Here is a 13,017-nt window from a genome sequence, read left to right on the forward strand (position 1 = left end):
GATCAATGACAACGGTTCATGTAGAATGTCACATTGCCTCTTTTTCAAAGGGTTTCATATTTCATGGAAATGAATCTTAACAGTCAGCATAAGTGAGGCTACAGAAGGGCCAGATTGTGTTTGATGAACCATTTGTAATAGAGACTGTTTGTATAGCACCTGCATGAATAGAGAGCACTGGAAAAGAGAAAACAACCAGAAATGGCAGGTGGTTTGGAGACCTTCAAAGTTCAAGTACATGGTAATAAATCAACAAATGGGATGATATTGCATGCAGAATGCACATTTGTTTGACTTATGTTTCATTTGGATCGTATGGTAAGCCAAACGTATAGAGCCAAACTGAACTATTTTAATTTAAATCGCTATTAAAACACTTGTTATAGTCACAAAAGCATTTAGATGTTTCTCTAGTAAAGTAACTTCAAACCTGGATAAGGTTTTAACTTGGAGAAGATGAAAATGTGTTTAAACTTTCAGTTCTAACAAGCTAAAGGGTATAGTGAAATTAAGAAAATTCTTGAGATGACAGGCATGGCGTGAACACAGTTTGGGGAACATTGTGATTAAAGAAAGATGATTGCTAAGAGGAAGTCAGTCTCTTTTTTTTTTTTAACTGAACACCATGACAAAAAATAACAAACACACAGCAAGACATCTTAACACATTGGCAGCTGTGTCTGATAAAATGACTTCATTCAGTCACATCTCCAAAAATGCTGCAATGGTGCATTAATATTTAGCATGTCATAACCCATACCAAACGGTGATGCCAACATCCTTTTCTTATCAAACAAGAGAAATAAACCATTTAAGAGAGATGATCTGATTGGGTGTGATGACCTCAGGTGGTTTTGCTGAGATAAACGTTCAGGACAAAGGGCCAAACACAACAAAAGTAATTCACCTAAAATTACTCAGTTAGTGAATATTATTGGTATTCCTGTAATAATAATAATAATAATAATAATAATAATAATAATAATTTTAGTGTTATTATTATTATTATTATTATCATTATTATACAGTTGCACAAAGTGTTGGAGGAACGTCGCATATTGATATGTGAGATTCAAATCGGTGTAACAAGAAGTGAAGTAAACATACGAATATGGTTTATTTCATTAATTGAAAATAGAAGTTTTCACAAAATAAGCTATCTTACTATATATATGGACTGTGTGAAAATAAAAATATGTTTCCGTTTTTGGTACTAATTCGGTTTTAAGAAAATATTTTTGCTACTATAGCTTACCGTTTACATTTCAAAGTCTTATGAATCTTGCAAAACGGCTAAATAAGGAAAAGGGAGAAAAGAGAGGGGAAAAAACGTGCTCAGTATTGTTCAAAATCGTGATAATATTTCAGTTTCATTATTTATTTAATGCATAGTGTCATTCGTTTCAACACATTCAGATCTGTAATCTGTTCCCCAATGACTCCTATCTTCGGCCAAATTTCGCTAATTAGTGCAAGCGCGTTGCTCTGGAGCATTTTGTTTGGAACGCAGAAGTTCGGTAATGCTAGTGACGTAAGCCAGTTTCCGCTGTCATTCCCTTCTGAGCCCCTTTACGATCGGAGTAGCTTGAAGAGTGGCAGAAACAAAAGTGTCGATTGAACTTCGCTCTTGGACTCAAACTTTCTTTTAGCAGAGATACCTCGAATAATGGAGTTGGAGCTATGGAATTAAAGCCGGGAGCGCTTGTAATGGAGGTTTTATTTGTGCAATTGCTGCTTTGTAGTAGTGTGACTGTGATTTACGGTGAGTGAAGTACTTTTTTTTGTTCAAGATTACGCTCGAAGGTGGTAAAGTCATAACATGGGTTCTTGAAAACTCTCAGAGGTTCAGCAGTCTAATAACCAAGGAATGGTTACACCATACAATGGTACAAAACAAATATGTAGCGAAATGTTACGTAAATAACTTCTATTTTATTTAAGAATGCGTCTGATACTTTCAGTGGGTCAGCGTAGCCCGTGGCTCCTAGTTTTCTAGGCATGTGTTGTATCTTTTCTGAAAGTCGCCAAATGTGTCTGAACGTTTCCTGCAGCTGAGGTACATCGCGAATTTGAAATGTTCGGTGTTTCGTCTGGACAAGTCATAAAGTTTTATCACTTTGCATTACCGTTGTAGATGTGTGTGTTTTATACGGTTTTTAAGTGTGGAGACGCCTAATTTAAACGTTCTTCTTGAAAGCCTACTACCAAGGCCTCGATGTAGAGAGATTGATCACTGGTGTCGGATGTCAAACAGCTTTTGGTACGGTCTATTAGTCTTTTCGCAAAGAAAGAGCAACAACCAAATTTAACGGCAACACACCTATAAAAACTGCTGTCCTAACATTTACAGTATAAAGCGCAGATTTGCTGTTTCAACTGTAAAGCTGTTTAGATAAATTTGTTCCTGCTCATCAAGGTGAACAGCATGGCTTCTTTCATATTGCATCCATCGTAACTTTCTATTTGCCTCTGTTGTGAGGCACTCGAAAGATGATTAAATGGCTAGCTGTAGGTACATAATCTTTTTTCCCCGCAAACACTGATATTTCGGCCAGTTCGTAGTGTACATTGGAATCGGTTATAAATTTTGGCTCTATAAGGTTTGCAATTTAATGTTTTCAGATTTTAAATATTTGCAAACCCCGATAGAATTATTGTTCTAGAATGATAACGTATGGGGAATTTTAGTGTATAAAACGTAAGGTGGTAAACTTGCAATTACATATTAGATGGACAGTCTTAAGTACGAACGTATGGTTCGGATTCAGTTGTATTGTAAGAGTTAGTTTTCTTAGAAGGATCTACATTCTGACCTTTCCTTAAATTCAGAAACGTTTCTTAGTTTCTCAAAAGATCCGCCGCTAGCCTGATTCAGAAAGGGGAAAGGTCATTATGCTCTTGGTTAAATTTTAATGTAATGATATCTGGAAAATGGACGTTCAGCACAGTAGTTACAGAACTTGCAAAAGCAAATCAGGATTACAAAACAACAACAACAACAGCAACAACAACAACAACAAAAAACCCTACAGAGTTTTTGTGAACGCTTGAAACTAATGAAATGGTTGGTTTCATTTAACTCGAAGACGCATTGTTTACACTGTCAGTGGTTAAAGTTATTGCAGGCGTTGCAATGTCTTAAGGAATACGAAGCAAACACACTTTTAGAAGAAGAATTTGTATTCCTAACCTATCGTTCTCCTCTTGCTTTTAACCTGTTGATATTAAAGTTATTTTTGTATGCTTAAGATTTGCAGGAGAGCTTGAAGGCTATGTTGAAGCATGTTTCATTAGAGCTGATCGCTTCTGTTAGCTTCTGGTGGACTTGACAGCCGTCTATACGGGTTTGATGCCATACGGCAGTATGAGTGAAAAAATTCAGTGTCTGACCTCGAAAGAATTTCTTGAGGAAGTGAGAAGGTGTAACGCACACTTCACACGAAGGAGCCAAACATCAAAACACAAGACTTTGAACCTGGTCTTCGGCTAGAAAAACACAAACGCTTAATTTGTCTGAACCACTTTAACTGCTTAATTACAGTTTGAAATAAGTTATAGGCCTAACTTTCTTTTTCCCTCACTCATACCTACACTAGTGTGTGTGTGTGTTCGAATGGAATTTGAATAGAAGATTTCAGCCTCTGTAAAGCATGGGTAACTTGAGAGCTTCCCATACGTTAGCAATGTGCATAACCCCGCCCTTACAGGATATGGGTCAGTGCTCACCCATCTCTGTGTCCTCCTTCAGGCCTTGCTCTCTGTTTGTTTTATTATTTCACCACGTCCATATCTATTTTTTTTTTCTGTTGTTGTTGTTTGCCATGATTTTTGATTAGCTGCAGACCACACAGAAAGTGTAGCCTACCTCTGTGTGTTTATGCAGGGAAATCATGTTACGCTGCTTGAAAAAAGGGTTTAAGAGCAAGGGTCGTTCACTTCTCTTATGGCTCACATGTGAATTGGCCCTACATGGTTTTTTTTTTTGTTGTTTTTTTTTTTTTACTGTGTGGAGGGACGAGGTACTGCTGTCTGACTCTAGCAGTCTCTCTGCCACCTTCTCTGTCTGTTCACACCCAACATGCTCTCACTCTGTCCCTTAAACTCAACTTTGAATTAGTTGGTTCTCAATTCGAGCAAAACAAAACTCGACCAATAAAAACAGAGAAACAAGAGACAGAGACAACTTTGCGATGTGTCGAGCGCGTCTACGTTTTGAAGGGCTTTTTGCCTGCCTTTCTCAGCACAACTACTTCGCATGCTTCCAGACCACCCTCTTTTCCAATTCCTCCTCTTTACTGCCCCCCCCCCCCCCCCCCCCAAATGCCCCTCCCTGTGGAGGCGATTGTTAATCCCGGTGACAAGCTCAGACTCCTCAGCTGTTCTATTGTGCTGGCTGTCTCTACACAAAGGCCCGGCCCAGTAAATCCAGGTGCTTTCGACTCCCCCCCTACCCCCTCGAAGCCGTCCCTGCCACAGAACCAGCGCAAAGCAACAGTTACAAAGTCATAATGGGGCAAGCTTTTGGTGGAGCGGACACTGGACAGACTTTTTGCCTCGTAAAGACTGTGGTTTCATTGGCACGTAAAGCAGAGAAAGGTGGCACTGAACAAACCTTGTTGGAATGAAGGAGTGAATGTATGCAGATGTAAAACCAGCTGTTTGATTTGGTTTGGAGATGGCTGAATTTTTGTATGCACACTCTTAATGTCAAAATGTACACTACAGCCATATGTGTGTGTGTGTGTGTGTGTGTGTGTGTGTGTGCGCGCGCAGATGTATTAGGTAGGCTACATGCATTTGTCAGAGTTACACATAATCTCATTTGACCTAGAGAACCAATATTTAGCCTGTTTGTACAGTTTCAAAGTTTACAGTTTGTACAGTGAGGGGTGACTGTGTGTATGTGGGTGATAGACTGTGCTGGGAGGCAAGTTGTGGTTATTAAACAACAAACTTGTGGTGCTGGATCGAATGTAGGCTTTTTTTTTTTGTTTTGATTTGCTTTGGGCCCAGAGTGTATTGCATGATGTCGCCTCAAAAAAAATAAAAAAAATAAATAAAGTTGTGCAGCTGTCATGAGGAGTCTATCTCTGTACACCGTGACCTGAGGTGTCTGAATTGTCCATCTCTCCATCCTTACCCTTCTTGTTGCTTTGTAACACATTACCACAAGTCATATTATTTAAGTGTATCACTTTATCACTTCCAGTCACGTACAAGCATAAAGATATTAAGTTGGGGAAACTCTCAGGAAATTGACTTTAAGGAATTTGATGTTTGAATTAATGTTTAACTTGCTTATCATAACTGGCACCTAACTGTGTGAACTGCACGATCTCTTTACCGCTTACTGCTAATGTTTCAAAGCTCTCTTAACTGTGATTCTGGTGAAGTCAGTCTTACCTAGTTTTATCTGTGGCTGCATGAGAAACCTACACCAGTGGTTGAATGTTTTTCCAAATTTTCTTTTGTTTTGCTTGAAGGCTTTTAAAAGTATTTTTTCCTAATACAGAACTAAATTGCTGTCGTATACTATAAACACGTGTATTATGGTTTTTGGAACTAACTTTTACAGTCAATTTCAGAAACCTTTGGAGCAGGTTTCTTTCAAATTTGTACAGCGAAATTGGTCAGTATTTGACCATTGTTACATAACTTCAGAAATTCTGTCAATGTTTGTGGCATTGCTGTTCAGCTGTTTTTACATCATGGTACCAGTTTTCAGTTGTATTTTTGTTGAGGCTCTGACTTGGCCAGTCAAGGGATGGTGTTCTTTTTTTTTTTTTAACTTAAGTCGTCTAGCTTTGGCTGTGTGCTTCAGGTCTTTGTCCCCGCTGAAAGGTGGAGGTCTATTCCAGTTTAAGCTCGTTTGAAAGGATGTTTCTACACTTGGTGTGGTACATTCATTTTCCTCTCTTTTTTGACAAGTGTCCTAGTCCCTGCCAACAAAAAAAAAAAAAAGAAAAAAAACCCATCCCTGTAGCATAAAGCTTCCACCCCCAGTATGTGGCTAGGGACCTGAGAGTGGCGTGCTGGGTTTGTGCCAGCAAACAGTTTGCAGTTTAGCCAAAAAAAAAAAGTCTTATTTTAAACATTTTTTTAATAAACTCACTTTCATAATGCGAGACAACAAAAAAGCAAACATTTCAAGGGAGGGTGTAGACATTTTTTGGAATTGGAGAGTTTCAATTAATTGTTTGTCTTGTAGTGTTTGTGTTCAGAGAAAGCAAAAGGCTGATAAAGATTTTGAGTTGTGTTGAGAGAGAGTTGATCTTCCTGTTTTAAATTCCTCCTAGCCAGAGTTGGTTTGGATAACTGAGATAAGTAGAGAGAGAGAGAACGAGAGAGAGAAAGAGAAGAATGATGAAGACGCCCCGTAGGCCATTTGAAGTTGTGAGGTGGGGCGATTGTTTGATGTCTCAAATTTATTGTGGATTTCTTTTAGTTCTCATGCCCCGCGGCTCTGTCGTAGCGCAGTCAGCGGATGAGGAGTCGTGTTTGCATGAGGTGTAGACAAGCTGTAAATTGTTGTTGGGTTTGGTTTGTAAGGTGTGGGGGAATTCTTTAGTTTCCTCATTGATTCTTCCTGACTTCAACTCATGAGCGCTAATCTGATTGACTCGTCACTCGATTGGTCCCTTGCAGTGCAAGTTTACAAAGTTTTAATCAGTAAGCATCAAGGTAGAAAAAAGGCCATTTAAACACATGCATCTCAAAGGTTTGTATAAATATGAATGTTCTCAAGGTTTATAAATGTGTTTTTTTTCTCTTTTACGTGGTTCTCTCCCTCCCTCTTCTTTTCACTGAGACTTTGAAAAGGAGAAATTGCAGCGCGCTGATTTTTCAGGGCTGTAGTTTAGTTGATTACGGCTGAAGGATGGCACCCGTGCTAACAGAGCTGGGAGGAAGTCTCTGAGACTGAAGTGGTTGGCTGTGGAGGGAAGCCATGGCGGATTGTTGGTGGTGTCATGGTGCTTAAGAAACGGGCGTGCTGGTCAACCACAGTGAGGCACCCCAACCCGCAGGGCCTTTGCCATCCTCACTGTGTCAGCGCTGTGGCTGCCGCCGTCTTGAGGTGACATCACTGAATATGTGTGTCCCTACCCTGCACAATTGTCCTCCTCTTAACAACGGTTTGGTGATCAAGACTGACATTATAACATACGCCGATTGGCTCTGCTCGGACTGGCGCGCGGCTTTGGCTGGCATGGCTCATTAAGAGTTTCATTAAGCGACGGCAAGTAACTGGCTGCGCCCACGCGTTGTCTTTCGTTCAGAGCCCCCCACCCCTTTTTTTGTTTTCGAAAGTTTTCCCTTTTGGTGTACAGATTTGATGAAAATTGTACGTGTTCTTGTCCAAAGTTACTTGAATTAATGCATTTAGGTCAGGACTAAAGAGGCATTTTTAGGCTCAGAAAAAAAAAGCAAAATGAAGCTGAATGATATCATCTTACAGAGCTATTATGGTCATTTAAGTCTTGGCATTTCTCTCTGGAAATTTGACTGTATGACTTTCAGGTCCAAAAACTATATCGTATGAAACAGATCTTAATATATTGTCAGTGTTATTTCTCCAAAGTCCAGTATTCCCGTTTAAATGGATCTTGTTTTTCCGACAGGTGACCCGTTGCTGCTCTTTGCTAACCGTCGAGATGTGCGATTGGTGGATGCGGAGGCTACGCGGCCGGAGTCGATGGTCGTGGTCAGTGACCTAGAGGATGCAGCGGCGGTGGACTTTCTCTACTCAGAGGGACTCATCTTCTGGACGGACGTCAGCGATGAGGCCATAAAACAGACCTACTACAACCAGTCGACTAACTGTAAGAACAAACCCTGCCAAGACTCACCTCATACGTTCAGTTAGTACGGTGTTTCTCAATCCTGCTCCTGGGGCACCCCTGCTCTGCATATCTTCTGTCTATCCTTGCCCTGAACACACCTGATTAGTGTGATTGACATTCTCTTGATTAAATCAGGTGTGCTCAGCCTTTCAAAAGTGCCACTGATGAGTTCAGCCAGGTAGGTAGTGCAGGGAAAGATAGAAAACATGCAGACACAGACAATAACTCTTATGTGAACAAAGCTGTTTTTTTTTTTGTTTTTTTTTATTGTAGCCGTTAAGGAAGCCACTCTGGGCACTGGGCAGACAGTGGTCGTATCAGGATTGGACTCACCCGACGGGCTTGCCTGCGATTGGCTCGGACGCAAGCTCTACTGGACCGACTCAGAGACCAACCGCATTGAAGTCGCCAACCTGGACGGCACTTCTCGGAAAGTGCTCTTCTGGCAGGACCTGGACCAGCCCAGGGCCATAGCCCTAAACCCGGCCCATCGGTGAGTCACAGGCACTCGGCATGTGCCCTCTTGTTTTTCCCCTCATCTGCTGTCACCAAGCGTTGGCTTCATGCATTCATCTAGGGTCTTGTGATCCTTACATTCATGTGTGGCCTTGATGTATATTTATAGTTCCGGATGCTGTCGTTGTGAATGGGATAGTGGAAAGTATATTGTTTAGCCGTGGCTTGTTTCCTGTTGTTGTGTTGTTTAGAGCCTACATGCTGACACCGCCCCCCCCCCCCACCCCAAACTTCTTTTTCCCACCCGCTGTGGCGATGTTTCCATTTCGGAGTCAAGGATTCCACTTGTATATCCGTTCTCTTTGCAACGGTGCTGATGTGTTTACGTATGTTGTGTAACTAAAGTCCAAATGAGCAGGTCCCTGGTGGCCTGTGTCTGGGCATGTACTGGACTTGACAGTCAGTTTTTCTGTTATCAGCACATGACCGTGAACCCAAGTGGATGTCTTTGTGCAGCAAGGTTATGAAACATGGGACAGTCCAGGTTTCATATTATTCATTTTGTCACCATATTTCTCATAGTATATGTGTTTCTTTTCTTTTTTTTCCCTCCCTTTTTTTTTTTTTTTAAATAACTTAAGACCTGTATCATTTTGCAGCATTAACTTGTCCAGCAGAGTACAGATTGGTCAGCTAGCTGTGGCTACAGAAAGCTTTTGCAGAATGTCTCTGTCTCTTTTAGTCTTATCACTGTGTCTGATAAAGACATTAAATTCAGAGCCAGACACTTTTTCTGGCCTTCATCCTAAAGAAACTCATCTCATTGGTCAATGTTTTAAAGGCTTTTGCTCTCTCTCGCATTGTAAAGTTAACATGTTCATCTGCTGCATTTTGGGAGGAGTCGTTGAAAGGAAATCAGAGACGGTACGCAGCGAAAGGATCTACTTACAATACAACTGGGCTTATCAAGCTTATGTCTGGCATATTTGAGCAGACGTACTTGAATATGTGTTCTGTGCACTTTTGTCAGGTCAAGACTTACTGCGATGAGCCAAGATGGCTGACGTGCCTAATTCAGATCAGAGGCAGGGGGCTTTATTTTTGCTAACCCCTCAGAGAACAGCAGTGGAAATCTGTGGGCCCCCCCCCCTTGAATTATGTTTGTCTGTTCACAAGACATGTTCATTGTTTTGAAGTTTTGGTCCTGGAGCTTAAAGGCGAGTTAATATGATGAATTGTCACACGGATGAAAAGAATGTTTGCATTTTACTATGTGAGAAACGGCTGACCTTCTTGAATTTTAAATTAGAAGTCGAAAGAAAACAGACCTCGAGGCTGTAAAGATCTCGATGCCAGATAGAAGTTGGGTAGCCAACTATCTGACAAGGAGTGTTTTTCTTGGAGTTTTCTATAGCATTACTGTACCTGGTATTTAAGCCACAGAGTCTGGAGACATTTTTTTGATTTTATATCCAGGCGTTCCACATCTCGAAGATCGAGACTTGGATTCGCTCGGTCGGCGTGTGCTCATGTTTTAATCTCATGTTGGTATTTGGCTGATGCCTTTCCTGATTACTCAGGGTCTCGGGGGTCACGTTTGCGCGTCGACGGAATCCTCAAAGTTTATGTAATCACGCAAGATTTCAAACATCTCATCTCCACTGTCGAGGTGCTTGATTTGTTTGTGGTTTTAATGTCTGCGTTAGTCGCACACATGGACTTGGTGCAATTAAACCCTCTCCTTTGTTCCAGGTATCAGGATAAATCAACCCACTTTTTAATTCATCCCATTTGCTTAGGCACTATGGGCATAAATAAAAAGAAAATTTTCAATTCCAAAAAATAATTGATGCCTACACAGCTGTTGTGAGTTTGTTACTGTAATATAATCATTCTTGTTACACACTGTAGTTCACACGCGAGTGAATTCCCAATCTATCAGTATATTCAATTAATAAAGAGGTTAATGTGTCTCACTGCATCAAGAGATGCAGAGTTTCATTTTTAGTCACATTTAGCACGAAGATTTTGGTCCATGAGCCATCCTCAGACTGCACTGAACAGTGGTTTAGTTCATATTCATCTACATTTTTTGAATCTGTCTAGTCTGAACCACATTTAAAATCGTCATTTAATTTCACAGCTTTTCTCAAACCAAACTGAATCATTTTGGCACTATCTGTCAAAACAGTACAGTTGAGACCCAAATAGTCATACTATTGTCCTTGTTTTGCCCTTGTATTAAGAATTAAGTTTTTTTTCCAATGCCTAGACAGCACAGCCATTGTTCTTCTAAGGCTTTGTTCTGTCAACCAATGAATTCTTATAGTGACACATTACCATGGGCTAAGAGAGAGAGAGAGAGAGAGGGAGAGGGAGAGACTCTTAATTGAGAAAAATGCTCAGCAGCCGTTGGAGCCCAAGCCAGACTAATAGGCAGCGTCTCAGGGGAGGAAAGGGCGGTTGGGTTTTCATGCTTGGTCTCCCTGCTGGCATGAGGTTTGATAAGCGTTTCCGCTGGTGACACGCTCACTGTCGTACCCCATACACAGCAAGTAATCGAATGCACCTCTAAACTTCAGTGTTCTCACAGCTGATTGTTTCTTTTCTTAATCTCTCTCTCTCTCTCTCTCTCTCTCTCTCTCTTTCTCTCTCTTTCTCTCTCTCTCTCTCTCTCTCTCTCTCTGCTCCACAGGACAAAGGAGTGTGAATTTGCTCTATAGCACAAACTTTGACAGTTGGTTTACCCCATCACGTTTTAATGAGGCGAGAGGTGGTTTAGAACGTTCCTCATTGAAATGGTGTTTGTCTCTTGAGAAAAAAAGCAGTTATTTTTGGAATTTAAAACAAAGAAAGTTTCTTATTTCACAATTACATATTTATATATCTATTTATTGATGGATTTTTTTTTCCATTCATAAAGATAGCTGTACAAATTGTCACATACAGTATTATTTGCAGGTACAGTGACAGTATGTCATGTCAGATTAAGAGTTAATTTTTTAATACATGAAAGTAACACGATCTTTCTTGGAATATGCTGTATTTCCCCTCGGTAGGTTACTTGCTCCTAAGAGAGCATGGCGCCCCCAGCCTTCTCCTCCTTTACTCTTTAATAAACATGACCTATAAGCTTGGCTGAGTTCACATGTGTGGCCTTTCTCATTATGAACAGAGCATTGTTCCTGTGATATAAAGCATAAAATCACCCAAACATGACTGTTGAGAGGTACAACACAAATAAACCGGTCGCTCTCGGCATTGTATTGGGGAGCGGAACCTGTCGGATTCTGCTCTAATTCCCTTAGCTACTGCACTCTAAGGGTGGAGTGAACAAGAATAGCTTGCAGCAGTAGTTTTAGTAATTAGCAGGAAACCACAAGCTTCGAGAACCTCAAGGAACTGGGAAGCGACGTTCGTGTCTCCTTTGAGAACTAAAAAACTTGACAGCAGTTGTGCAATGTACGGAGAAGCCAGAAATTCGCATTTGGTAGTTTTGATCATGGAGAGCTAGGGCTAAGTACAGCTTTGTATAGCAGCTAAGTGGCTAAAAAACAGTAGCTTTGCCTATAGCCTGGTCTGCCTTCTTAAGGTTGTAGGATGCTACTCGACACCTTCCGCTAACAGGGAGCGCTATGTCCTGTATACCTGCAGCTGGCTTTGGTGGGCTCCACCGCCCAGCCATCTCCATAGTATTCTATGAATAGAAATTTAGCATGCCTAATTTAGCCCCTATTCATTTCCACAAACACTGAAGTGACTGCTGGTATTCCAAACATAAAAAAGCGCAGACTGGCAATCTGCCAACTCTGAAGATTTCTATCAGGTATCATGCATCACAGTTTGGTGTGTGTGTGTGTGTGTGTGTGAGAGAGAGAGAGAGAGAGAGAGAGAGAGTGTGTGTGTGTGTTAGAGTGTGTGTTGGGAGGGACATACACAATGCTGAAAAGTGGGTGTTTCAAGAAAGACCAGCTCTCTGGAACCTGGCACTGATAAGGTTTTGCTTTTGAAATGGTCCTATGTTTAGTCTAGCTTACTAAATCTATGTTTTTGGACTTCAGGATTTTGCACCCCCCCCCCCCTTTTTTTTGGAAAGAAAATGGAAACGTTACTCTTTGTTGAGTCTCTAGAGAATACATTCATGAGTTTGTTTACAAATGTCAAAACTCAAGACATATAGAGATATGCAACTTCATGTCAGAATTTAAAAGAAAACAAGAAAGAAAGATTGATTTGTGAGTGTTATCTTGTTTCCTTCTCAGGTACATGTACTGGACAGACTGGGGGGAGGAGCCTCGCATTGAGAGGGCGGGAATGAACGGCAGTAGCAGAGAGATCATTGTGGGCGTGGATATCTACTGGCCCAATGGACTGACCATTGACCTGGAGGAGCAGAAACTATACTGGGCAGACGCCAAGTTAAACTTCATCCACCGAGCCAACCTGGATGGTTCTTCTCGGTCAGTCTCTCTCACCCTCTCCCTCTCCCTCTCTTTTTCTCTCTCTCTCAGTCTCTGTACACCCCCCCCCCCCATTCCCTTGGTCATTAATGATGTAAGCTAATGCGTAACTCCAAGCAGGACTTTTATGTGATGGTATGGATAAAAGATCCAATCCAAACAGTGGAGACTCACAAAGGCCCCAAGCATAAACACTCCCTGCGTGTAGCCCCTGCTTTAACACTGCCCCCCCTCCCCTTCGCGGCTGCACTCTTAACTCG

At 41.2% G+C, this 13,017-nt stretch overlaps 1 protein-coding gene across 2 annotated transcripts in view; it reads left to right on the forward strand.

Moving 5' to 3' along the window:
- The first annotated feature begins 1,580 nt into the window (after window positions 1-1,580).
- Window positions 1,581-13,017, forward strand: part of lrp5 (low density lipoprotein receptor-related protein 5) — a 49,372-nt gene continuing 37,935 nt past the window's right edge. For both annotated transcript variants that reach the window (XM_030789052.1, XM_030789044.1), the window contains exons 1-4: window positions 1,581-1,762; window positions 7,620-7,820; window positions 8,115-8,334; window positions 12,560-12,757. In XM_030789052.1, coding sequence (XP_030644912.1) covers window positions 1,681-1,762; window positions 7,620-7,820; window positions 8,115-8,334; window positions 12,560-12,757 — 701 coding nt within the window. In that variant the 5' untranslated portion in view covers window positions 1,581-1,680. The remainder of the gene's footprint in view (window positions 1,763-7,619; window positions 7,821-8,114; window positions 8,335-12,559; window positions 12,758-13,017) is intronic.

Source organism: Chanos chanos, chromosome 1 (assembly GCF_902362185.1).
Source record: "Chanos chanos chromosome 1, fChaCha1.1, whole genome shotgun sequence".
Lineage (NCBI taxonomy): Eukaryota > Metazoa > Chordata > Actinopteri > Gonorynchiformes > Chanidae > Chanos > Chanos chanos.